Raw genomic sequence first — 27,905 nt, forward strand, 5'->3', positions numbered from 1 at the left:
TCACGTCTCGCTCTAATCGAATTCTCCCGGATAACTCTTTCTCTCTCAATCCGAATGACCCTAGCTAGGGATTTGTCTTAGTAAGAACACATGAGATATTGCTCTCATGACACTGAGAGTGGATAATCCTCTATCGACACTCAATAGCTCTCGTAAGGTTGACTGCCACTCCCGATGACCAGTTGTGCTAGATCTGGGACATCCAAACCAATAAGTCTCGTATTGAAGAGTGGAGCACTCATACATGACATCCTTGGTGTCTCAAGTCTAAGAACCGGATATAGCACTGGGACTATAGAATTGTTGTATGATAATAAGGTATCATCAACCATCCAACATTCTATAAGCAGATCAGTCAGTAAACTCGTTCTCCAATGAGTACATGTACTGTATCCCTAGTTTCCCCACATGAGCAGCTATGAGATTAGCTGCATCCATCATATGGATGGGTATATAACACACCAGTCTATTTGGTTATCTTAATGTCCCTCTCGAGTAATCTATTACCGGAATTATTTAGGATCTATGTTTAAAGGCAGATTGGTCTCATTATCATAATCTCATAATGATTCGATTTACGTTGCACAGATCCAACGATATCACAATATATATGCATATATGCAACAAGTAATATAAAGTGATAAATACCAAAATATAATAAGCAAAAAGACCGTGTCAAGTCACACGTGTCATCACTCACGTGATTGACTTGCAGGACACCTATCACTACCAATCTCCTACTTGATCTAAAGTCAATCACCTATGTATTTGATCCACATCAAACCCTTGTAACGCTCAAAGATAATTTAAGACAACGACTTTGTCAATGGATCTGCAATGTTATCTTCGGATAGAACTCTTTCCACTCCTATATCTCTTCGGGTTATGATCTCTCGAATTAAGAGGAACCTCCTCAGAACACTTCTGATGAGACCTGGGTTCCTTCACCTGAGCAATCACCCCATTGTTGTCGCAATATAAGAGAATCTGCTCCTCGCTGCTTGGCACGACTCCTAAATCTATGATGAACTTCTTAATCCATACTCCCTCTTTTGCTGCCTCTATTGTAGCAATATACTCCGCCTCTATGGTCAAGCCAGCAGTAGTATCTTGCTTGAAACTCTTTTAGCATACTGCTCCTCCATTCAAGATGTACACATATCCCAAATTCGATTGGCTATCATTGATATCGGACTGAAAACTCGAGTCTATGTAGCCTTCAACCATGAGGCTACTACCTCCATATACTAGTAAAATATCATTAGTCTTTCTCAAGTACTTATGGATATACTTTACTACTTTCTAGTGCTCCAAGCATGGATCTGCCTGATACCTGCTCGTGACACTTAAAGCATGCGCTATAACAGGCTTGGTACATAGCATGACTTATATGATAAACCCTATTGTTGAGGCATAGGGTATCCTATCCATGTTCGCCCTTTCTTCATGAGCTTTTGGGAACATACTCCTAGAAAGCGATATCTCATGTTTCATCGGTATCAGACCTCTCTTGGAATTTTTAATGCCAAACTTTTTGACAATGGTGTCTATGTACCTGGATCGGGACAAGCCAAGCATCATCTTGGATCTATCTCTATAGATCTGAATCCCCAAGTCCTTAATAGAGAAGAGTCTAGATAACTAAGCCTTTACTATAGATAGCATTCCTATATCATTCCCAACGATCAGGATGTCATCCACATATAATACCAAGAAGGTGATAGCGCTCCCACTTACCTTCCTGTATACATAAGGCTCATCTATGTTCTTAACGAGGAAGTGGAGCTCGAACTCTTTGGCGAGCTGGTAAAAGGAATAAATTGAGAGGGGTTTTAGATGACTATACCATTTTCAGGCTAACCCCATTAGCATTGTAAGGAACATCTAGTACATCAGAGCGTCCAAATTGCCGAACAAAAACATCTAGCCCCCGAATGGGGTAGTGTGCTCCGTGGGGTCGAAGCTGCCATCAAAGGTTTCCAGGTTAGGGAGGCAAATGCCAACTGGGATGGGCTCTTCTTGGATCCTTTTGGTAAAGGGGCAAATATAGGGTGCATCGGGTTCACTATGGGAATACTAAAACTCCCACTGAACCTCCCCCAGTCATTGGTTCATGGCTTGGAGTTATGTCTTCATCAAGTCTTCCTAGGAGTCGGTCGATTGAGCCTCAAATTTTGACAGGGTTTGGGTGCGGTCGGCGAAGTGCTGAGCAGCGCGATTCATTGCCCCCGACCGAGGAGATCCTTGGGGGGTTAGGCGAGGACTCACCGGACAAGCTTCGCGAGGGAGTATGCATGATTGATAGCTGAAGGGCGTGCCACTACATTGGGATCATCAACTTTGCCAATTGGGGGAGGAGTAGGGCAAAGGCTTGCATCATGTCGATGAGAACCCGACTATGCTAAGTAAGGTCTATGAACGCCTCCAATGGGATGAGCAGGGAGTCTATGCTCGGCCCTAAGGGGGAAGTCCTGGGTCATTGAGCAGGCGCCTATAGCGTTCAAAAGCTTGCTATGTGGGATCTGCATCAGTTTGCCGAGACGGCGAGTCCTCTTCGGTGAAGTGCCCATTGGGAGGAGTCTCAGAAGGATATTCCTTCAACATTCGGCCCTCCTTCTAGTGTCAGAATGTTGACACACAAAAATCGACGACCGGTGAGTCGGCACAGTTGGTACGCTATCAAAGGTGTAGGTCCTTCTTGATGACTCATCCTTGCAAACGCGGAGGATTGGCACGACGATCTTTTGTAGGGAGATTGTTGGGGGAGGTGGTTAATCGGGTACAATCTAACTCTTGTATGGGGAGTCGAGTTGGAAAGCTAGGATGTCCTTGCTATTGGATCGCCTCCTGGTCATATCTCCGGATAGCGTCGGGGGTCCTACAAAATTGATTTGCGTCAGGGGCATCCTGGCACAACCTTATGATGCTTAAGTCAGAGAGACGAAGAGGGAGGTTAACAATGTAAGTGAGAGACCGAAGAGTTCTTGTTCGCTTGCCCTAGCTTGGCCCGAGGCTTGATTTTTATACTTGGGCGCTGGATGGAGTAGACGGGACTTCGTTAAATCCACCCTTACCCTACGTGGCAAAGGCATTTAATGCGGGCGACTTACCGGCATGTGTCACTAAGGGTGGCGCTTGGGGATTGTCGAGGTGATACCTCTGATTTGACTTCCTTGCATCTTTGGGTCAGGTAGAGCATAGTCCCTTCGTCGTTCATCTAGAAGGGAAGGTTGGTGAAGTCGAGCCATGTCGCCGACCATTAATATGGACTCATGTTCTCTTTCTCATATGCGGGATCAATGAGGAGTGGGTCTCATGGGCCCATTTCGGGAAGTCAAGACAGGCGACGTGATATCTTATTGGCGACCGCAGGGAATAGGTGGTTTCCGAACTTTTACTTAGGTGTTATTTCCGTGGTGGTGAGGGGAGTTAGGGAGTGCCAGTAGTATACTTGAAACTGCAAGATTTTTGGTGGAGCTGCACATATTTCGGAATCATAAGTCCTAAACATGGAAAAAGATGGAACGTCCATACCTTATTTTATGGAAGGAACTCTATTTTTATAGACAGACAACTCCTGCTACCAAAAAAAAAGGGCCACATCACTTTTAATCATAATTATATTATCCGTTTCCATAACTGATAAGATTAGGAAGATAATTTTCTTCCTCGAACATTTTGATCCACACAAGAAAAAATAGTTATCCTTTTTCATCTGCCTATATAAACTCCTTTGCATCCTCCTATCGGTCATATTCTTTTATCGGCGTTTTCTTCTTTCACTAGGTTTTAATAATGGGATCTTCAGGTATATCGCTGGCTGTGGCTTGTGTGATTTGTTGGTGCTTCTGTTCCATGGAGGCATCTCATGTGGTGTATGAAGACCTGCAATCCATATCACCTACCTTGGTCAACGATGAACTGAAGCCCGTATACCATTTCCGTCCCCCTAGACATTGGATCAACGGTAGTTTCTCAATTCTTCACGTCGTTTTGTCGCTCTCCGATGAAACAAACCGTCCTTCGTATAAAAAAAAAATGAAAATATTTCAGCATTATTGTTTTGCACCGTTTACTCACCACGTTTCTTTTCCTTTCCGAACGTCGTCACCATCGACACCTTCACCGGCCGTGGCAAGCAGATCCAAATGGTAAGTTCCTCCTATAACCCCTTCCGCGTTCGACGTGCAAAATATAACTTCTCCTCCCCCTCCCCCTCCCCCTCCCCCTCCCCGTGATGAAGACTCAAACCAACCCTACTCCACGATTGTTTCAGGGCCTCTGTACTACAAGGGCATCTACCACCTGTTCTACCAGTACAACCCCTACGGCTCGGTGTGGGGCAACATCGTGTGGGCCCACTCGGTCTCGGCCGACATGATCAACTGGAAGGCGCTCGACCCTGCGATCTACCCGTCCCAGCCATTCGACATCTACGGGTGCTGGTCCGGCTCCGCAACCATCCTCCCCGGCGACAAGCCCGTGATAGTGTACACAGGCATCGACCCTCAGAAACGACAGATCCAAAACATCGCCTTCCCCAGCAACTTATCCGATCCCTACCTGCGCGAATGGACTAAGCCGGACCACAACCCCGTGATCGACCCGTCGGATTCCGCCGTCAACGCGAGCGCGTTCCGTGATCCGACCACGGCGTGGTATACGCCCCACGACCAGCACTGGTCTCTGGTGATAGGCACCAGGAGAGGGAGCAGGGGCGTGGCCGTCTTGTACAAGAGCAAGGATTTCGTCAAGTGGACCAAGGCGCGCCACCCGCTGCACTCGGCCAAGGGCACCGGGATGTGGGAGTGCCCGGACGTGTACCCGGTGGCCTTGGAGGGGAACCAAGGGTTGGACACCGGCGAAGTGGGTGCTGGGGTCAAGCACGTCTTTAAGGTTAGCCTGGACGAGACGCGATTCGACTACTACACGTTGGGCACGTACTACCCTAAGGCGGATAAGTACATACCGGATGCTAACTCTACGGATAATCGTAATGGGCTGAGGTATGACTATGGCAACTTTTATGCGTCCAAGTCGTTCTACGATCCTGCGAAGAAACGGAGGATTTTGTGGGGGTGGGCCAATGAATCGGACAGTGCTAATGCCGACAAGGACAAGGGTTGGGCGGGAGTTCAGGTGAGTCTTCTTCTAACATTCGAGTTCAGGTGGTTCGTGCTTACTCGTCCTACGATGACCGACTTTTGCACGTAGGCGATTCCAAGAGCTGTGTGGCTCGATAGCAACGGTAGGCAACTCGTTCAATGGCCGATCGAGGAGTTGGAAACGCTCAGACACAAGCACGGGTCCGTCAAGAACAGAAACATCCCGAGTGGTACTTCTTTTGAAGTCAAGAACATACTGACAGCGCAGGCAAGTTGGTGACTTGAGATTATTATAATCTCAGTATACTTCCTTGTCAGATTTGAAGATTTTTAAATCTTAATTTCTTGACTCGCTACCACAGGCTGATGTGGAGGTAACATTCGAGGTTGGAAGCCTAGAAAATGCCGAGGCATTCGATCCACTTTATGCCACTGATGCTCAAGCACTGTGTGCCAAAATGACGGCAAAAACAAAGGGTGGGGTTGGCCCATTTGGACTCCTGGTTTTGGCTTCAGCCGACCAAGAAGAGGCTACTGCTGTCTTCTTCAGGATCTTCAAAGCTCAAGACAACCACGTGGTCCTCATGTGCCATGATCCTACTAGGTTTGTTTCATTTATGCCGATAATTTTTCCATCTATTATGTGCCCACAAAAAAGATTTATACTAAACTCATCAATGTGTTTGCATATACCGTGGCATAAACTTATGAAGTTGAATCATATGATAGTAGTATCTGATCTTTGGTTGTCGAACACTGAATTCATTCATTCATTCATTCATTCGTTTTGTATGAGCAGGTCATCTAAGAGGGAAATGATATACAAACCTACTTTTGCCGGCTTTGTCGATGTCGATATCGAAAAGACAAACAAGATATCTCTTAGAAGCTTGGTATGTTGGAATTTAGGCATCGCATTTTTCTTTTTGTTTTTATAGGTTTATTCATCTCGCTTTGTTCTGTTAAAGATTGATCACTCGGTGGTGGAGAGCTTTGGGGAAGGAGGCAAGACTTGCATCACGTCAAGAGTTTATCCCAGCATAGCGATCGGACAAGAAGCTCATATGTTCGTGTTCAACAATGGTGCAGAAGACGTGAAGGTTTCAGAACTAAATGCATGGGAGATGAAAGCACCAGAAATGAATGACGACATTATCTTTTGAAATGACAACTTTCTCTTCTAATTAATTACATGTGCTTTTTGGGATGTTCTCGGCGCAACTAAATGAAAGACACAACGACCACAAAGTAAATCAAAAATTCGATACAAGATAGAGCGATCAATAAAGTAAATCAAGAATCCATCAAAGATAAAGCGATTCACAAAGTAAATCACCGTGGTTAGATCGTTCATTTCATGAAAGGCAAAATTAATTCGAAGATAATAAAATTGCATTGCGTACCGGAATGGGATGACAGAGGGTTGTCTTGAGAAGCTCCCCGTTGGCCTCTAAAGTTTCCCGCCAAAAATAAGTAAATCAAGATTATAAATCCAAGCGGAAGAGATAGTGAGAGGGAGAAGGCGGAGGAAGGAGGATCCGGTGGAGAGAAGTAAGAAATGGATTGAAAGGGAAAGAGACAGAATGACAATTACGGGGCACAAAAGGATGGCTATGGGCCTTGCTGCGTTATCGAAATGATCTCAAAGCCTCGCTTAGCTCTGCCCGGCCCAATAACCATTCCCGGGTCTCAAAGTACGTGTCGTCGACAATGCCAATTACGTGTAAGCTTTCGGAGAGCAAGAATTAATTCTAGAGAGCTCCTACTCTCTGACGGCCTCATCATCGGAGAAGCATGGAGATGTCCATATGCATACCTTCTGGATGACTTGGAACAATTCTTCAACGCGTTCGCAACAAGTATATGTTTTGACTTCGATCAGCTGATCCAAAGGAAAATGTTGCAAGTCAACATGAGACATTTGAGCTGGTTGACATGACTAATTAAAAAAGGTGTCAAAGTCAGATACCAACTTAAATCTCCACCTTATTCCTATTGACAGGTAACGTGCGTCTCGCTCCACTCATCTTTCTCTGCGCTTAGAACTCTCAAGCGCTAAGGTTACTAGCTTCGATCAATTTCCTATATGTTTCGATGACATTGGTGTTCGTCAAATCCACTTAAAAGTCAACCACCTGCTCGTTGAATCTACTGAGATCAAGCGTGTGGGCCCTCGGTTGCTTTGCTTCTCTCGTTTCCAGTACTGGTGTGGGTCAGCTCACTAGATTTGTATATCGTGGAGGGACCCTATCTCTCTATCTCTCTCTCTCCCTATATATATATATATATATATATATATATACATTATGTATGTATGTTATCATATCATGACTCTTCTTCACTCTCGTCTCCTCTGCTAAAACAGAGATGGCCGCAGAGAGAAGCTCTTCTTCATCCGAGACGAAGGAAAGGCAGAGATTACCGCCTCGAAGAGGGCAAATAAAGCGTCGGATTATTGCTTGGCTCCTTCATAGCATCATCTGCATCGCTAAACGTACGGTCCTCTATGCCTTCTGCCATGGAGAGGCTTCCGTGAGCTCCGCTCTCTAGCTCTGTTTGCTCTGGCCGCAACACAACTTCCATAGGTCACCACTCTGTTTTCGTGTTTCTAGCTATATTACGATGTTTTCTCTGGTACAATTTGTTAGCATAAAATCTGTAATCATGCTATCTATAATGCGGAAAAACTTTTATACCAAGATTGAAATCAAATAAATTAGATCTGACAATTTTACGATGCATACCTTTCTTGTTGTTCAGAAGAAATAAACCTTATCTGATCTACAAGCACTTCGTCGTCGGATCTGAAATATCAATCTGCAAGGATCTGCAAAAAGAACTAGATCCTTCTCCTCTCTTCCTATCTTTTCACAGGACCACCTAGATTGATGGATTAGGGGATTAAGGGAGAGGGAGATTGAAAGAAAAACTTAATCTCTCACTTACTCAAATTGAGAGAAAAACCTTAATCTCTCAATTGACTGAGATGCTATGCGCACTTGCACTTGACCCCTAGAGGTCTTATCTATCAGATGCACACAAATAATATATCAGATGATATATGATGATGATATGTTTAGCCCCTAGAGGTCCTGTCTATTTATAGGCGAGAGCAGAGGGTCTAGGATAAGTTATTAGGAGAGTTCCTTCCATCAAGGTTATCTCCTAAAGAATCTTACTTTAATATGGACTTCTTTTCTATTGGCCAATAACCATAATCAGAATCCAATAATATCTATAATATATCTTACCTAATTAAATAGGGCCACATAATCTAACACAATTTGGTAATACTTTTGTTCCGATCGTAATGGATGTGCTTTTTTGCTTCGAGTGTTGGGCTCCATCTTGCCTCCAATAATAATGGAAGCACACGAAGAAGAAGTCGAGTTCACCTTGTTAGAAATTCTATGAAGCTAACTTGTGTTTCTAAATCATTGTAATAGAAACACAATAAACTAATGCGGAAACGAAATAGCGTACCTCCAGCCATTGTCGCCAAGAATTTCTGCAGAGATTTCTTCTTGAACTTTGGTTCTTCTTGGCTCAGAACTCTCGCTTTAGATGGTGTAGGAAAGCCTTTCGCTTCAAAGAGATGATTGAGCCAAGGGACCAAAATCCTCATGTATATATAGATGTTCTCCCATCAAGAACATTTATCATCACCAACTCATAACGTTCAAGAATTAATTCAAATTTGTAACGTTTGGACCATAATGAAGAACTTAATGATATTAAATATTTAATTTATTAATAACGGTTTCATGCATAAAGAATAAGAAACTGAAATCATTTAAACCATAATAAATGAAGAAATTCATGATAATGAATTATGAATCTTAATAAGAACGGTTATGTTATTATTAAATAATATATTTAATAATAACCGTTACATTCTCCCACTTGGTCCATACGTTTATCTTAATAATTTGAATTAATCTTTCTCGAACAACTTTCTTAAGAAATAAATACATGAATCATAGCGATAAGTCCTCTAAGAGCGAGTATTATCATCCATGTATCACGATGTATTTAGTTTCTTAATCTTAATGTGGTAATATTACTTTATGAATAAACCTTATGTTTATTCTTGGTCCAACAACAATATATTTTCTCAAAATAATGTGCACATAAATGAGAAAATTTCACAATATATAAGAGTTTCAATATCATTACAAAGTGAAACTAAGTCCCATTTTCTTTACATGATCCTTGAATTTTAGATGTGGCATGCCTTTAGTCAAAGGATCAGCAATCATCAATTCAGTGCTAATGTGCTCAATGACCACTTTCTTTTCTTTTACACGTTCTCTTATGGCTAAATACTTAATGTCGATGTGTTTACTTCGACTTCCACTTTTATTGTTTTTAGCCATAAAGACAGCAGCTGAATTGTCACAGAAAATTCTTAATGGCCTAGAAATAGAATCCATGATTCTAAGCCCAGAAATGAAACTCTTAAGCCATACACCATGTGAAGTAGCCTCAAAGTAGGAGACAAACTCAGCTTCCATGGTAGAAGTAGCAGTCAAGGTCTGCTTAGCGCTTCTCCAAGAAATAGCTCCACCAGCCATCATAAAAATATATCCTGATGTTGATTTACGAGAATCAACACAACCGGCGAAGTCTGAATCTGAGTAACCAATCACATCCAGATTGTCTGTATGTCTATACATAAGCATGTAATCTTTGGTTCCTTGTAGATATCTCATCACTTTCTTTACAGCTCTCCAGTGGTCCATACCTGGATTACTCTGATATCGACCTAGCATCCCCACAATAAATGCAATATCAGGTCTAGTACAGACCTGAGCATACATAAGGCTTCCTACGATAGAAGCATATGGGATGTTTTTCATTGATTCCCTTTTAAAATTGTTCTTTGGGCATTGGTTCAAATTGAACCTATCACCTTTCACAATGGGAGCAACACTTGGTGAACAATCATTCATCCGAAATCTTTCTAAAAGTTTATCAATATAGGTTTCTTGTGATAGACCTAAAATGCCTCGAGGTCTATCTCTATAGATCTTAATGCCAATGACATAAGATGCTTCACCCATATCCTTCATGTCAAAATTTTTAGAAAGAAATTGTTTCACCTCATGCAGCAAATCTTTATCATTGGTTGCAAGCAAAATATCATCTACGTATAAAACAAGGAAACATATTTTACTCCCACTAACCTTCTGGTATATGCATTGATCCATGAGATTTTCAACAAATCCGAATGAAGAAATCACTTCATGAAATTTAAAATACCATTGGCGGGAGGCTTGTTTCAAGCCGTATATAGACTTCCTAAGCTTGCAAACCAAGTGCTCACCAACACTAGAGGAGAAACCTTCAGGTTGTTTCATATAAACCTCTTCCTCTAGATCTCCATTAAGAAATGCTGTTTTCACATCCATTTGTTGCAACTCAAGGTCAAAATGAGCAACTAATGCTAAAATAATACGCAGAGAATCTTTCTTAGATACAGGAGAAAATGTCTCCGTATAATCGATTCCCTCTTTTTGAGTAAATCCCTTTGCAACAAGTCTTGCCTTGTATCTCTCAATGTTACCTAACGAATCTTTCTTAGTTTTAAAGACTCATTTGCAACCAATGGCCTTTGCTTCATTAGGCAACTCTACAAGATCCCAGACTCCATTGCTCATCATGGAATTCATCTCTTCTTTCATAGCATCATGCCACAAATTTGACTTTTTGCAACTCATGGCTTGTGAAAATGTTTCAGGATCATTTTTGGCTCCAATATTATAGTCAGATTCTTGTAGATATACAACATAATCACTAGGAATTGCTGATCTTTTATTTCTAGTAGATCTTCTTAATGTTGTACCAATGGTTCCTTGAGGAACTTGTGGTTCAACTAGTTGTTCAGGAGCTTGTTGTAATTCATGAACTGCTTGATCTATTAGAATACTATCAACAACTTGTGGAATTTCAATGATTGGTTGTTCAGCACTAGTTTGTACTTGAGGAGTGCTATGAACTATAACCAATCTATCATTTGATGTGGAAGGTTGAGATTCTATATGATCATGTGCGGAAACTATGTTCCTGAAATGTTCGCTCCCACTAATCACATCATCCTCAAGAAATTTAGCGTTTCTTGATTCCACAATCCTAGTTGTGTGAGATGGACAATAGAACCTGTAACCTTTGGACTTTTCGGCATATCCAATGAAATACCCACTAACAGTCCTCGGGTCCAGTTTCTTCTCTTGTGGATTATATATCCTAACTTCAGACGGATATCCCCAAACGCGCATATGTCGCAAACTCGGTTTCCAACCTTTCCATAGTTCAAATGGTGTCTTTTGGACAGCCTTGGTTGGAACTCGGTTTAATATATACACAGTCGTTTTTAATGCTTCAGTCCACAAGAACTTAGGAAGATTGGAGTTGCTAAGCATACTCCGCACCATGTCCAATAATGTTCGGTTTCTTCTTTCTGCAACACCATTCTGGTCTGGAGAACCAGGCATAGTGTATTGGGCAATAATCCCATGTTCTTGAAGAAACTTAGCAAAAGGACCAGGTGCTTGTCCATTTTCAGTATATCTACCATAATATTCTCCACCCCTATCTGATCTCACAATTTTAATTTGCTTACCACATTGGTTCTCAACTTCAGCCTTAAAGACTTTGAAGGCATCCAATGCTTCATTTTTATTATGAAGCAAATATATATACATATATCGTGAGTAATCATCTATAAAGGAGATGAAGTATTTCTGACCATGTATGTCCATGTCTGGACAATATATATCAGTATGAATTATTTCTAATGAGTCTGAACTCCTATTAGCACCCCTTTTGGACTTATTGGTCTGTTTTCCTTTAATACAGTCCACACAAGTCTTAAAATTAGTAAAATCAAGAGTACTAAGTACCCCATCTTTAACTAATCTTTTAATTCTCTCTATGGAGATATGTCCTAATCTCCGATGCCATAATATAGAGGAGTCCTCATTAATATTACACCTCTTAATGCCAGCATGAACATGCATTGAACCTTGAGTATTATCATTTTGTAATAAAATACGGTAAAGACCGTCAGACAAAATACCATTCCCAACATAATCAGATTTATATAATAAACGAAATGATGTGTCTTTAAAATTAAAGGAATATCCAAATGGTACGAGTCTGGAAACAGAAATTAAGTTTCGTGAGAAACTTGGTACATAAAAGGTTCTTTCCAATTTTAAAACAAAACCACTACTTAAAGTTAAAATGCATGTTCCAATTGCTTCCACATGTGAGCCCATCTTATTTCCTGATAAGATGCTTTGCTCACTTCCCACTGGCTTCCTTAGGTTTTGCATACCCTGCAAAGAGTTTGCAATATGGATTGTTGATCCAGAGTCAATCCACCAGGTGTTAATATTAACATTGACCATATTAGATTCATAACATACATATGAGGTTGGTTTACCTTTCTTTTCAAGCCATTGTTGGAATTTCGTACATTCCTTCTTCATGTGTCCCTTTCTTTTACAAAAGAAACACCTTGCTTCTTTCTTGATATCAGCTTGGGGTGATATTTTACCTTTTCCCTACTGATAAGCTTTTTGATTGGCTTAATGTTTGTCAGTTTTGTTCTTCCCTCGAGTGGTTACCATCAATGCACTCTCACCCAATTCCATTACTAGCCTCTCTTCTTCTTGAACACACATGGTCATTAATTCATTAATTGACCATTTGTCCTTATGTGTATTGTATGAAATTTTAAAATGGCTATATTGTGGTGGAAGGGTATTCAGAATATAGTGCACCAGGAAGGATTCTGACATATTAACCTCAAGTTTCTTAAGTTGAGCCGTAATATCTCGCATTTGCATTATGTGCTCACGCACACCCTTTATGTTGGTGAGTCTAAGGGATGAAAATTTCATTATAAGGGTGCTTGCTAGTGCCTTATCCGAAGTGATGAATTGTTCATCGATAGCCTTTAGCAAGTCTCGGACATTTTCATGCTGGTCAACAGAACCACGTATGCCAGCAGTTATCTTAGTTTTGATAAACATCACGCTGAGCCGATTGGATCGCTCCCATCGCTCATATAACGCGATCTCAGTTAGAGTGCTGGTATCAGTGACTATAGGTGGTTCGTCTTTTCTAATAGCATAATCAATATCCATCCACCCTAAATGGAGGAGAACCCTCTCCTTCCATATCTTATAATTATCACCACTAAGTTCGGGAATATCACATCGAATATCAGAGAAATTAACAGTTCGAGAAACTGCATAAAATCAAACATGCTTATGTCAAAATTTGAAGCTTAATAGACTAAATTACATGTTTTACCAATGTGAAACATGCCAAAAATATGAATCTCATGACATAAAAATTGACTGTGGGCTAAATTTTTAATTCAAATAGATTCATATGGTCTTTATGATAAAACTATCAAATTATATTCCAATTCATAATCCCTGTGGGTAAATTATGAAAATAATCTGATATTTTATCCTGATTAATTATATTAAATATAATAAAAGATCCTATGGGATAACAATTATTATACGAAATATAATCAATCACAATATGATGTCTAATTACTTATGTGATCCTTATTTTAACTTTATATATAATTTTAATTAATTAAGGATGCTGTGACTAATTCTTAATTAATTAAGATTATATGGATCACTAGACATTTTAAACATAAAAAATTTGCTCATAAACATAATTTAATATAACTAAATATGCATACTTAATATGAGCATTTTACCGACTAAAAATGTTGAAAATGATATTTCCTCATGATTTTCAACAAAATGTATCAACAAGTTTTCAAGAAGAAACCAAAATCAAATCATTTTCATGGCATAAAAATGAAAACTTTTTCATATCAAGGCAGAGGTCATTCGGCTCTGATACCAAATGTAAGAAATTCTATGAAGCTAACTTGTGTTTCTAAATCATTGTAATAGAAACACAATAAACTAATGCGGAAACGAAATAGCGTACCTCCAGCCATTGTCGCCAAGAATTTCTGCAGAGATTTCTTCTTGAACTTTGGTTCTTCTCGGCTCAGAACTCTCGCTTTAGATGGTGTAGGAAAGCCTTTCGCTTCAAAGAGATGATTGAGCTAAGGGACCAAAATCCTCATGTATATATAGATGTTCTCCCATCAAGAACATTTATCATCACCAACTCATAACGTTCAAGAATTAATTCAAATTTGTAACGTTTGGACCATAATGAAGAACTTAATGATATTAAATATTTAATTTATTAATAACGGTTTCATGCATAAAGAATAAGAAACTGAAATCATTTAAACCATAATAAATGAAGAAATTCATGATAATGAATTATGAATCTTAATAAGAACGGTTACGTTATTATTAAATAACATATTTAATAATAACCGTTACACACCTGTAATGTCAATCTGGTGACAGAGAAAACATATCAATTAGCGGAGCATTTCCAAGTCATGATGGCGCGTTAGGATGACGAAGATGTCAATTAACATGGAGATGGAAGAAAAATTCTCTGAAATAAACTTGTCAAAAGCACGTCTCTGGTTGAGCATATCCCTCACCATTCTAAACCAAAATGACTGCCGTTGTTTATTAGCTTGACTCCCGGGACAGAAATCGACCCATATGCTCCTGTGATTCACCATTGGTCGTCGGGACAGAAATCGAACCATGGCATGGAGGGAGTCGTCGCGAGAAGCCCCTCTATTGCTTTCTTTCAACCCTTCAGCTCAGCTACGCGGTAGTTTGGCTTTTCCACGCTTCAACAAACGCTATTTTGATTGGTACCATCCTGGCATCAACAAGAAAGACATTGTCAAAGAGGCATTGCTGCTCTTCCAACACAGAGAATGCATCATGTATGCTAGTAGGAGCTATTCATATGCCCACATAATTTGGCATTGCACCATAATGAATTAAAGTCATGTGAACCCAACATTCCTCAGTCTCATATATGTATCATCATAAAGGAATTGTTTCTCACGACAACGTAACTAATAGCAGTTCCTGTTGTCGAGCATACTCCATCTATCCACAAGAGAAAACACAGCTCAAGCTTTTAAAATGTAGTCACTTGCGCTTCATGCATAAAATGCAAAATGTGTTGACAAAAAAATGTAGAAGAAGTCGCAAGTGCAACGTGCTGTATGCCTTTAGTTAATTATTACATGTATTGCTTCAATCGAAGAAAATGGGAATAAATAGACGAGGAAAAACTCCAAGAGCATTCATTATTCATGTGATTGCAACTTAATATACTAGTGTGGGCAATCTACAACCGACTCAAACTAGCAATTACTATGTATACCAGTTATCCGGGTGTGCTGCCACAAACTTTCTAAAGATGATCGCATACTGCCTTTGTAAAATCTGTAGTTGACGAATTCCCACCAAGATCAACCGTTCGATACTTTCCTTCTGAAATGGTATTAAGTATAGCATTGTGGATTTGGTCAGCTTTGTCGGTAAGCCTCAAGTGGCGCAACATCATAACGGAACTCAGCAGGAGAGCAGTTGGGTTTGCAAGATTCTGGATACACAAATTCCAAAACAGATCAAACAAAAGCAGGAAGGCATCATACTGCAAAACAGGGCATAAAAATAACCTACGAGTTACCATGCAAAAATATACACACCGACAATAAACAAACCAAATCATATAAACTAATGAAAATAAATGCACACTATATGATCTGTTGTTCAGAATTCTGATTGATTCACTAAAGGACAGAATGCATACCACTGAATATAGAGAAAATCATTTACCTTTCCAGCTATATCAGGGGCTGACCCATGTACGGCTTCTGCTAGAGCGATGCCACCTTCACCAATGTTGCAACTAGAAATAAAACGATCAAAGACATAGTGACCTACAAAGTAAACCACCACAATTAAATCGTTGGGCTACTCACTCATTTTATGGAAGGCAAAAAAAAAAATTTCGAAGAAGATAATGAAATTGCATTGTATACCAGAATGGGATGGCAGAGGGTGGTCTGGTCTTAGAAGCTCCCCATCGACCTCTGAAAGTTTTCTGCCAAGAACACGTAAATCAAGACTATAAAAAAAAAAACTGCAAGAGAGAAATAGAAGGAATCATGAAGAGGCGAAGGGGGAAGAAAGATCTGATAGGGAGAAGTATTGAATGGATCGAGAGCGGGAGACGCAGAATGACAAGAAAAGGAAGTAGTAGCTTTCTCTCACTCTCTCTCTCTCTCTGATGCATTATTATACGGCTATGGGCCTTGATGCATTATTGAAATAATCGCAAAGCCTGTCCCGTGTCGTCAACAGCCTCAAATTGTTATCCTGGTCCAAAGCAATGCCAATTAAGTGGATCAAGATTTAATTAAACAGCCTAAGCATGCCTTACAATTAACAAACTAGGAATAAGCAGTGACATTTAGGTTGCTTTGAGGCAGTCTAAGTTGGATGAGCAAGCTGGAGATTCCTCACAGGTCATGTCAATAAACTGGAGAATAATTTATTCGCCTACTGTCTGATGTTATCCTGCGGGCACAGCACCCAACCTTGTTTCATTCATGTCATCAATCATTAAACTACTGATTCTTGTGCGACCAAGAACTTCACATGTTTCCCCACGCCACCCTACGTGACAAAAAGGCCTCAAATCGGATGCCAACAACGAGAACGTACCCGCCGGTGCCGGGCTTCCCTTATCACTTCAGTTCGTTTTGTTGCAGAAGAACCTTTTTCGCATGCAAAAAAAGTACACACATCAGAATTGGCTACTGAAGCACCTTTACTCATCTAAGCTGTATGTGTTGTCCTCCCTCTACTGTAACTAAATACAAGTGTTTTTGGGATGTTCTGGGCGCAGCTACAGGCTTCAGTACTAGCTTGGGTTAAACCGAGATTGCAGCACAAAGTATTGTGATGTGGTTGCCACTGACACTTCTGCAGAAGGGTGGTAAGGAAGGCTTATGGAGAGATCGAGATTGAGGTCGGTGCTGCTGCTGCTGCCGTCGTCGCTGGAGAAGTTTATGACCTTTGCTACAGTCGTGCAGTCCTGAGCCATGGACACGTCTTGTTGTTTTAAGGTAGCGAAGGGGTTAGTGATCAGCTCGATGGGTCGGTGAGTCTGAGGGTCGAGGCCACGGCCGAGGAGCTTCCTCTTGATGGTTGTATTCCAGTAGTTCTTGATCTCGTTGTCGGTCCTACCCGGCAATCGCCCTGCTATGAGAGACCATCTGAAACCATCAAACAGATCAATTCATGCTCAAGTATTGGGATCATCTTATCTCACTGGCGTCATATTCACAGGAAAAGAAGAAGGAGGTGATCTAGTATGTACTTGTTCCCAAGCAAGCCATGGAGCTTGATGATGAGCTCGTCTTCTGCCGCCGTAAAGTTGCCGCGCTTGAGATCGGGGCGGAGGTAGTTTATCCACCTGAGCCGGCAGCTCTTGCCACATCGAAGCAGACCTTCAAGAGCAGGCAAATCCCCAGTAGATAACAACTGCAAACGACATACGATTAACCCTAAGCTTCTCAGAATAAGGCACCTACCTGCAGCTTTGGGGAGTGATCTCCAGCAGCCTTCGCCATGGGCCTTGATGTAAGAGATCAGCTTCTCGTCTTCCTCTTTCGTCCAAGCTCCCTTGTTCGTATGAGCCTTCTCACAGCACGGAGACCTGCCCATGCTGGCTAGCTATGGTGGTTTCAAGCTGAAGAAGAAAGAAGAGAAGAGATCAAAAGGGAGAGGTCGAGTGGTGGGACGAGGGAAGAGAGTCGAATGCTCGATTTATATGAGAGAGGAGGTGAATCGAGTACTGAGCTCATCGACACTAATCCTTGAGCAACTCACTTGATTGAGTTGTGTTTGGCTGGATTTGGTCGGTAGCTCTACTTTTCAGTAAACATTTCCTGTTCCATTAGCACATGATTTCATTTCCTTGTTCATTTTGTTATCTACTTTCTCTCTCTATCTGCATCATCTTTATCCATCTCCACTTGCAGCCTTTTAGGACATCCCAGCCGACCATATTTTATGGGTGCCAGAAATCAAACTTGCTTCATACATCTATGTTTTTGTGAGCAGAAGAACGAGAGAGAAAACAAATAGAGATGGCAAAGGACTACCTGCCCAACATGGCACAGTCCCTGATGTCCTCGATTCACTGTGCCATTACAGGTAATGCTCTCGGGACTGATGGTGTTCGTTGCACCTAACGTTGGTTTGAGAGACAGATTTCTGAGTTGGCAGGCCACCTGAACTGCTTTTTGTTTTTGGTCACATTTTCAACATATTTCTAGGAATTTTTGGTATTTATTGTTACACGAAGGTCGTTGACCGGTGAGTCAGCTCGGTTCGATTCGTTCCACGTAAGCTATCACATTGGATTAAGTAGAAAGTGAGTGCGATAGACTGATTTGTGAGGAGCAATTGGCCCGTGGTTAGTGGCTTACGGATGTCTTGAGGTGTGGTTTGTTCGTTGGAGAAGACAGAGTCTGGTCTAAGGAGCGCTTCACTTAGCCAATAGATGCCACATCCCCTATAGTCTTATGCGAAGAGCCCTGCACAACAGACAGGTCAGGAAGATGTCCTAACCCAACCAATCCAATGGAGAATGAGAGTTATTAAGGAAGAGTTGTGAAAAGAGATAGTGAAAGCCCGCCTACCCTGTTTAGTATGGGGGCTTGGCTTTTATACTTGAGTATCTGGTAGGAGGGAGGGAGATCAATGAGGCTCCCCCTTACCTTGCTATATGGGGGTCATTAATGAAGACGTTGATGGGGGCATCTTGCCAAGGGCGACACTAGTGCTGAACGATCATGATGTCTTTCCTTGTTTGGGCTCTTGACCTGTTTAGGTGAAACAAGGAGTGGTCCCTATCTTTTTGTCCGAAAGGAAAGGTTGAAAGAGTTGAGCCATACCGTCGATCATTAATGCGAGTGCATGGGCCTTGCTTCAATTGGGACCGGAGATGTCAACGGATCTTGCAAACCCCTTTCGGGAGGTTGAGATTGTTAGGAATCGTGAGCCGATCTTTTATTAATGAACGTAGAGGGTTGTCGAGAGTTTTCATGTCATTGCTTCGGTGGTTTCCTTGGTCCGTGATGGGATGAGTTGACAATACCGTTCTTTCCCCTAATTATTTTAAGAACCTTCTAGTTCAGTTAAATTGATGATGTATATAATATGTGTATTCTTTAAATAAGGGACTTCAATTTTAGGAAGACTAATAATTAGAGCTGGTGATTAAGAACTCGGGAGAATGTATGATGACCAGAAGGTTCAAGGTTAGAAAAAATTAATATTGAGGTGTAGAATGTAAATACAACAGCAACGAAACTAATATGAAAATACTAAATAGTATGAGGACTAATATGTAAGAATACCTATCTGTGTATTAGCCCATTCTACCTTGCCGACTCACTTCTCCGATCACATCTTTTGGGGCTTCCACAGAGCGAGAGGCTCCGAAGCGACGGGAAACTGCACAGGCCGCTGCTGCGGGGCTCGCGCACCGGCGATGGCTGCCGTCTCCGCCCCCGTCCCCGCCCCCTCCTCCACCTTCAACCTAGGCGGTCTCTGCTCCGATCCGCCACCGCCGCTCCGCCTCTCGGGTGAACAGCTAAAGTACTGCTCCGAAGCACTATATTTCTTCAAGGAGAAGCTCAGAACCCCTACTAGGATCGCCCAGGAGTTCCACCGTCTCCAGGTCTCACTCGATCCCTCTCTTGCCGCCGTCTTCATCGGATAGCGCATTTGAATCTCGATCTAGGATGTTTGTCTTTCTTTCTTTAACCTTGTGGACCTTTTTTTGGGTAATAAGTTTAATTTTTGAACGCTTGATTTTTTTTAATTGTTGATCTCGGTGCTTCCTCCAAGAAATCTGAGATCTTGGTTTGGGTGTGCTATTTTGTCAGGAGATGAGGCCAACGATGGATGAGATTGTGAGAAAGTGTTCCGTGGCTCTGCGAGATGCAAACTTGGATAAAAATCGCTACACAGATATTCTCCCATGTAATTGCACAGGGGGATCTTCTTTTCCAAATAATTGAAGCATTTTGGTTATCTTGGAATTCTGGCGTAGAAGGTTTCTTAGTTTCCTTTTTTCTCTTTCAGTTGACAATAACAGGATCGTTCTCAATTCAACAAGGGACAGCACCTCCTTGAGGAACAATTATATCAATGCGAGTCTTATTGGGGTACAGTCACCCTACTATCTCTATTATTTTGTCATGTTGACCTTGAAAGAGCATAGTTATGCCCAGTGGACCAAGTCAGTGAACATGCTTGGTGAGTATTTTTCTTTGTCCTTGACAAATCTTAAATGCAGCTAGCATCTGGTGAAAAAGTCTCGCAGTTTATTGCTACACAAGGTCCACTCCCTGAGACCTTTGAAGATTTTTGGGAGATGGTATTTGAATATCGTTGTCCTGCAATCGTGATGCTAACACGTGTTGATAATCACAGGGTACTTATTTTATTGCAATTTATGTTGTAAAATCTTTTTTTTTTATATCATCTTTGATGTTACTGGTTTCACCATTCAAGATTTATCCATGAGTATTATATGTTCTGTGAGTCAAATCATTATGCTGTCCCTGTTTCTTTTCAAGTTTTGCTGCTGACTTCCATCAACCAACATAGATATATTGCTATTCAAATGGAAATAAACTTCTTGTTAGAGGTAGCATTGTATTATTATGTAAAAATTGCATACTATTGCATGCTAATAATCTTGACTTAATTGACCAAACAAAGAATCGCTAATGGTACACTACGACATATTTCATTTGACCTTCTTTTAGGTTTATAAGAATTAGTTCGACATTACATTGACTATCAAACACAATAATATGCCTAAATGAGACTCTAATATTCATTAGGGGTATTGTGATAGCTACCAAAATGAATACTGTCTTCTTATTGCTTTGGCAGACATTCTTCGTGTTTGCCTTAATTGAACACTAATTCAATAATCACTTATAGGACGGAAACACCGATTTAAAATTAGAAATGACATGGATATCTTATGATGTAGTTAGCTGACTGCTACTAGAAGGAAAATGAAAACAAGAGATGATTCGCAACTTTAACATCTAGAGGATGGTATATAAGAAGATGAAACATGCCAATTCAAGTTTCATCTATCATTGTTATTCTCTGATAACTTAGATGAATCTCTTTCTATACATAGACACATTTATTGGTAGGCTACTGGATTTCATCTGGACATGATATTCTTTCATCTATAATTCTTTTTCATATTTCTTCTTGTTGATTTGAAGCTCTGTAATTTTGTCTAGGCTACTACTGCTTTTTTTTGTAGAATTACCATTCAATAGATGATGCAACAATTCCATGATTTGCACAATTTTCTGCAAATATACTTTAATTCACCTTGTTCTCACTGCTGTTACATCGTGCTCCATTATCTTGAACAATTATCTTTATCTCGGAAAACTGGCAGATGATGAGGAAATGTGCTAATTATTTTCAAGCACAAAATGGGCTCAGAGAATTTGGAAAAATCAGTATTGAGACGAAATATACGAGAACATCTGATTCTTCATTAGTGCTGCGCTGCTTGGAAGTGAAACACAAAGAGGTGAAACAAACGTTGATTTTCTTCTGACATTTCTGTTTGTCCTTACAGGGATATAAAAATGCAATTATGGCGTTATTTTACATGTTTAACAATTTATCTCTCTTTTACCTTTTTTTATAAGACTTTTCAACAATTTGTCTGCTAATGTTAATAGTCACTATAAACTATATTGACAACATGCCAAAAGTTTTGGTAAAGTGTGCACATATATTATAAACTTATGCTTTTTACTTATTGAAGCAATTTTCTTAATTAAAGGTTACCTTTATGTTGTTTTGGGGACAGGAAGCTTGTCTGAGCTGTATTATGGGCTAAGAAAACATTCTGTCAAACTTTCCTGATCTTGTTATATGTTATAGCGCATCTGAAATGGATTAGCAAGATACATGACCTTTTAACAGTGTTGTGTCAGTTTCAAGTGATTTCTTTCTTGGTTCATTTGAATTTTGTGTTCTTGCAAATCCTCTATGTAGTGATTTTTTTTTTCTATCAATATACTTAGACTGCTTATTGTTAGTGGAAACTTCTATTTTGATCTTTACTTGTTTCCTTAATGGTGAACTTTTATTTCCGGTTGCTTTTCTTGTAGTTGGTGAAACCAGCCCTTTCGGTTCTCCATATCCAGTACCCTGAATGGCCTGATCATGGGGTGCCTGAGGATACTGCATCAGTTCGGGAAATTTTTGAAATGACACATCATTTACCACCAGAAATTGGCCCCATTGTTGTGCATTGCAGGTTCAGAACTCAACAATTTGCTCATTTGCCTTAATATCCTTCTCCTCACCGAATCCGAAGCCTGACACACTATGTTCTTTTTGCTCAGTGCAGGTATTGGGAGAACTGGTACGTATTGTACCATTCACAACACACTGCAAAGGGTTCTCATTGGTGATATGTCTTCTTTAGATCTTAAGAAAACTATTTCTGAGTTCAGATCACAACGGCTAGGGATGGTTCAGACAATGGTATCTCCAATTCCTCATGTTTCTTTTATTCTTTACTAACATATAGATACACAATAATCTGCTACATATAGTTTGCTTTTATCTAATGGAATTAGGAGTCTTGACAAGAAATGGCTTCAAAAGAAAATAAAAAACATTTGTTAACTCTTAACAGCAACATTACCAGTTAAATGTTGAAGAGTATCCACACTAACCTTTTGTGGGATGAATCTGATCATCTGAGCCTTTTTCCTGTTTATGCTGGATGATATATAATACTCAAGAGTACGGAAGGCTGAATGTGAGATCGGCAAAAAAAATTACAGAATTGTCTGTCGATGAGACACTTCTCCATATATTTGTTGCTGAACCGCATAAGTCTATATATATATATGTATAAGGCAAGTGGAATTTTAGTAATATCTCAACAGCAGAAGGATGAAATGTTAAGCTCTTGGGATTGACATTCATATTGATATCATGAATAAACCAAAGATCCAATGGAACAAATATCAGTAGGAACTTAATTGTCCAGATATATCGATATAATGAAAATTGATTAGGATCCAATATTATCATAATACATTGAACATGGGAATTGTGCATATGACAATACATGCACATGTGACTAATATCATATTGTACTAATCAACTTTGTAACAACTTGAACTGCCAGTGCTGTCTATAGGAAATCAATCAATAAAAAGATGATAATAGGCAATGGATAGTTGTTGAGACCATGAACTGCAGGAATTATACTGCTGATCTATTCTTGGACTTTAATTGTCAGGAACAATATTTCTTCTGCTATGATGCAATCGTGGATGAACTAGAAGAACTCCTCTCCAGGTCCGCACACTAGAAGCTCTAGAAGGTACCTCTGCATATTATGCATCTACTAATGCTGATTGAGTACTTAGCGGGACATTATGAATCAAACAAGACTGGTAAAGAAAAATGTGATGACTCTTATCTTCTGCTTCATGTGTTCTAAGAGCCTGTTTCTCATCAAGACCGCCTAGGATACTACAATTCTTGTGATAACAACTTGGTATATTCTTTGTTTCGTGTTTTGTATCAGACTACACGTAGGATATTAATCCTAGAAGTCCAGCATAAGTTTGCGGATCCAACACCAACAATTTCGGCCTAAAGGATTTATGCATGCCTTGTTTACAGTCCATCAGCACGTCTTCGAAGCAAAGAAATCGTCATGATGATGAGATTACAGTCAGAAATCCTGTTGATGCTTTAGATTTCCTAAATCCAGTTGTTTCTGTGTTGTTGCATGTCTCATCTAATTGATTCTTTGTAGTTGACTTCTTATGTAATAGTCTACACATTGCTTCCACATGTATGAGACATTTGAAACATGAAATTTTTGGACATTAAAGATCATTAACTATTCAGGATATCAAATTATTACCGATTGGCTTACTTTGACTCTTAACACCTTGGAATTATTCCGTTTGAGAGGGTTTCTCAGATTTGTGTGTGGGTTGCATGGCTGAAATCTAACACATATTCCAGCCAAAAGTGTTAATTCTTCCTTCTTGACGGATTTGGTTCTAAGCCGTATACGTAAAAAGTATTTAGATTTGATCCCACAAACTGATGTGAATGGATGGATTTTTTAATTTGATCTTTCTGACACTCAGATTAGTAAATAAATAAATATATATATATATGCTCATTTCATATCATATAACTTCATGAGTTAATACCTAACTTTGACCCACGACATCATGTATATATCTGATCACGTGGAGAATTTAACTTCATCAGGTTACTCGGCATCGTTAATGCTCGAACGAAGATCACCTGTCTCGCTCAGCCAGGGAACACGAGAAAGAGGGAGCGAGATCGGTGCACCGTTCCCTTATAAATACCGACCTCCGTTGCCGTTTCTCATCTCCCTCCCCACCCTCCCCCCACCTCATCATTTGATCGCTGCCTCTGGTTGTTCTCCTTCGGCATCTCGAGACTCCTGGGTTCCATCCCCTCCTCATCTTTGCCGAATTTTCTTGTTTCGTTTGATGGATTCTCTTCTGATCTCTTTGTCTTCTGATGTATGATTGTTAAGTCTTGGACATGTTTCTGGATTCTTCACATCAAAGTGTGTTTTCTTCTTTTTCTGGCAGGATTACCGAGTTTGGGTTGAAGATTCGGTGCAGAGGCAAAAGGATCGCACTGCTCGATCTCGGAGGCCGACAACTTCGACCTGGAAGCCGTTCGATGATCGGTCACTAGGCGAGATCTCGACGACGGCAAATCTCAGGCCGGTCGGTAGCTGTGGAAGCATGTACTCCTCGGGCGCGGGGCGATCGTTGCTGGACACGCCAGCCTCATCGAATCGGGATTCGTTGAAGCCACACGCGATGGTTCGATCGGTAGTTTTCTTCCGAGGGCTGCCGGTGGGGGCATGATAGCACATGAGATCATGCCTCGAAGGAGGCTTTTGATTATGATCAGGTACAGAGTGTTGCCCCTGTTTGCATCTTACAGTATAACAAATAAATTTGCTTGAGAAATTTGCTAACTAATAGATCGATAGAGAAACAACACTTCACCTTGGACTAAGAGATCGACCAGTAGGTATATGGAAAACTCCTCTTAAGGGATCATAGAGTAGTATATACAAATAGGACTTTCTCTGAAAGCAGAACCAAGTGCATAAAGAGACGGTTACGGTTGTAGGAAGGAGATGGTGTTAGGATATGCTCATGGATACAAGTAAAACAGAAATTTACTAATATTATTGGATAGAATTCCTATTTATTCAAATATATGCCAAGATATATTTTTTTGTTGTGTAGTATATGGTGTAGATTGAAAAACCAATTACTGTACAAAAACATTAAAAAGACCATACAAATCCAAATTATTATTTATATTGCACATATAATATTAGGAAAGTCTTCACATGCACTTCTGACCTAAATAAACTTTAGAAATCACTTCTAAGTTTTTGCTAAGGCAAATTACATGACTGTAGTGTCAGGTATCAGATTCAAAGAATTGAGGAGGGCATATGTAATTTAGATAAGATCAATGGAAAATATTATATGCAAGTCAAGCATGCAAAAATTGCACAGCCAGTTAAACTTGCATAGCAGAAACTAGTCGGTTCAACCATGATTGATTTGATCTAAATTTAAGCTGATCTAGATGTTCTTTTTCTTTGGATGAAAGAATGGGAGCAATGTTATGCACAGAACGTATTCATATGATAAGAAGTACAAGATAAAAGATCATTCATTATAAACATGTAACGAAAGAAACAAGGGCAAAAGTAACCACAAAGAATATTGAACACTGTTTCTTTCTTTCCTTCCTTCCTCTTTTTTTATTCCTTTTTTTTGTTGCTTTTTTTGCCTCTGGGGGAAATCAACCAGTTGGGTGTAGCCAGCCCACTATTTTTTTGGCTTGTCATGCTCGTCTTCTTCCTCTGCTTCATTGTGCAGTTACTCTTGCTTGCCCTCCTGCGGCTCCTCTTCATCGTCAGGCCAGCTGAAGCCTGCATCGAAAGCTGATGATGGTGGAACCCTTGCCACCCTGACGATCTGAGTTATATCTGCCACACTCTGAAGGGAATAGGTGGGCATGTTGTCATCCTTCTTGCGGTACGTTGCTTGTGCTGCTTCTGTTGTCATTCTTCTTGCGGTACGTTGCTTATGGAGAGATCGAGATTGAGGTCGGTGCTGCTGCTGCTGCCGTCGTCGCTGGAGAAAGTTTAAGACCTTTGCTACAGTCGTGCAGTCCTGAGCCATGGACACGTCTTGTTGTTTTAAGGTAGCGAACGGGTTAGTGATCAGCTCGATGGGTCGGTGAGACTGAGGGTCGAGGCCACGGCCGAGGAGCTTCCTCTTGATGGTTGTATTCCAGTAGTTCTTGATCTCGTTGTCGGTCCTACCCGGCAATCGCCCTGCTATGAGAGACCATCTGAAACCATCAAACAGATCAATTCATGCTCAAGTATTGGGATCATCTTATCTCACTGGCGTCATATTCACAGGAAAAGAAGAAGGAGGTGATCTAGTATGTACTTGTTCCCAAGCAAGCCATGGAGCTTGATGATGAGCTCGTCTTCTGCCGCCGTAAAGTTGCCACGCTTGAGATCGGGACGGAGGTAGTTTATCCACCTGAGCCGGCAGCTCTTGCCACATCGAAGCAGACCTTCAAGAGCAGGCAAATCCCCAGTAGATAACAACTGCAAGCGACATACGATTAACCCTAAGCTTCTCAGAATAAGGTACCTACCTGCAGCTTTGGGGAGTGATCTCCAGCAGCCTTCGCCATGGGCCTTGATGTAAGAGATCAGCTTCTCGTCTTCCTCTTTCGTCCAAGCTCCCTTGTTCGTATGAGCCTTCTCACAGCACGGAGACCTGCCCATGCTGGCTAGCTATGGTGGTTTCAAGCTGAAGAAGAAAGAAGAGAAGAGATCAAAAGGGAGAGGTCGAGTGGTGGGACGAGGGAAGAGAGTTGAATGCTCGATTTATATGAGAGAGGAGGTGAATCGAGTACTGAGCTCATCGACACTAATCCTTGAGCAACTCACTTGATTGAGTTGTGTTTGGCTGGATTTGGTCGGTAGCTCTACTTTTCAGTGAGCATTTCCTGTTCCATTAGCACATGATTTCATTTCCTTGTTCATTTTGTTATCTACTTTCTCTCTCTATCTGCATCATCTTTATCCATCTCCACTTGCAGCCTTTTAGGACATCACAGCCGACCATCTTTTATGGGTGCCAGAAATCAAACTTGCTTCATACATCTATGTTTTTGTGAGCAGAAGAACGAGAGAGAAAACAAACAGAGATGGCAAAGGACTACCTGCCCACCCTATTATTTAGTATGAGGGCTTGGCTTTTATACCCTGAGTGTCTAGTAGGAGGGAGGGAGATCAATGAGGCTCCCCCTTACCTTGCTATGTGGGGGTCGTTAATGAAGACGATTGATGCGGGCATCTTTCCGAGAGCGACACTAGTATTGGACGATCATGATATCTTCCTTGTTTGGGCTCTTGACCTATTTAGGTGAAATAGGGAGTGATCCATATCCTTTTATCCAAAATAAAAGGCGAAAGAGTTGAGCCATGCCGTCGATCATTAATGCGGGTGCATGGGCCATGCTTCAGTTGGGACTGGAGATGTCAACGATGTATGGGTCTTGCAAACCCCTTTCGGGAGGTTGAGATTGTTAGGAATCGTGGGCCGATCTCTTATCAATGGACGTAGAGGGTTGTTGAGAGTTTTCATGTCATTGC

At 40.8% G+C, this 27,905-nt stretch overlaps 4 protein-coding genes across 10 annotated transcripts; 2 read left to right on the plus strand and 2 right to left on the minus strand.

Annotated features, from left to right (window-relative positions):
• Positions 1–3,740: 3,740 nt before the first annotated feature.
• Positions 3,741–6,327, plus strand: LOC135639908 (beta-fructofuranosidase, insoluble isoenzyme 3-like). The gene is made up of 7 exons (XM_065153913.1): positions 3,741–3,967; positions 4,143–4,151; positions 4,277–5,139; positions 5,215–5,373; positions 5,468–5,709; positions 5,905–5,998; positions 6,074–6,327. The coding sequence occupies exons 1-7, from the start codon at positions 3,796–3,798 to the stop codon at positions 6,266–6,268; spliced, it is 1,734 nt and encodes a 577-aa protein (XP_065009985.1). The 5' UTR covers positions 3,741–3,795; the 3' UTR covers positions 6,269–6,327.
• Positions 6,328–14,508: 8,181 nt separating this feature from the next.
• On the minus strand, positions 14,509–18,079 carry LOC135640724 (MYB-like transcription factor 4). 2 transcript variants are annotated; one of them, XM_065155433.1, is made up of 6 exons: positions 17,641–18,079; positions 17,427–17,556; positions 16,084–17,322; positions 15,878–15,981; positions 15,420–15,641; positions 14,509–14,903 (listed from the first exon to the last, which is right to left on the minus strand). In XM_065155433.1, exons 1-3 carry the CDS (start codon positions 17,771–17,773, stop codon positions 16,968–16,970), a joined length of 618 nt encoding a protein of 205 aa, XP_065011505.1. In that variant the 5' UTR covers positions 17,774–18,079; the 3' UTR covers positions 14,509–14,903; positions 15,420–15,641; positions 15,878–15,981; positions 16,084–16,967. The 2 variants fall into 2 exon arrangements, with proteins under 2 accessions (XP_065011505.1, XP_065011506.1); XM_065155434.1 differs by lacking the exon at positions 14,509–14,903 and adding an exon at positions 15,039–15,190.
• Positions 18,080–19,515: 1,436 nt separating this feature from the next.
• On the plus strand, positions 19,516–27,332 carry LOC135640917 (protein-tyrosine-phosphatase PTP1-like). 6 transcript variants are annotated; one of them, XR_010497493.1, is made up of 11 exons: positions 19,516–19,796; positions 20,005–20,101; positions 20,204–20,286; positions 20,418–20,555; positions 21,555–21,692; positions 22,282–22,430; positions 22,519–22,660; positions 23,430–23,513; positions 24,425–25,111; positions 26,104–26,236; positions 26,655–27,332. XR_010497493.1 is itself a non-coding variant. In XM_065155789.1 (9 exons), exons 1-8 carry the CDS (start codon positions 19,608–19,610, stop codon positions 23,499–23,501), a joined length of 1,008 nt encoding a protein of 335 aa, XP_065011861.1. In that variant the 5' UTR covers positions 19,516–19,607; the 3' UTR covers positions 23,502–23,513; positions 23,721–24,076. The 6 variants fall into 6 exon arrangements, 1 of the variants encoding a protein (XP_065011861.1); XR_010497492.1 differs by having other exon boundaries at positions 26,104–26,262; positions 26,655–27,292; XR_010497491.1 differs by having other exon boundaries at positions 26,104–27,292.
• Positions 26,104–26,938, minus strand: LOC135640823 (transcription factor MYB7-like). Its single transcript, XM_065155590.1, has 3 exons — positions 26,900–26,938; positions 26,686–26,849; positions 26,104–26,581 (listed from the first exon to the last, which is right to left on the minus strand). The coding sequence occupies exons 1-3, from the start codon at positions 26,936–26,938 to the stop codon at positions 26,104–26,106; spliced, it is 681 nt and encodes a 226-aa protein (XP_065011662.1).
• Positions 27,333–27,905: the final 573 nt, after the last annotated feature.

Source organism: Musa acuminata, chromosome BXJ3-6, assembly GCF_036884655.1.
Source record: "Musa acuminata AAA Group cultivar baxijiao chromosome BXJ3-6, Cavendish_Baxijiao_AAA, whole genome shotgun sequence".
NCBI classification, from domain to species: domain Eukaryota; kingdom Viridiplantae; phylum Streptophyta; class Magnoliopsida; order Zingiberales; family Musaceae; genus Musa; species Musa acuminata.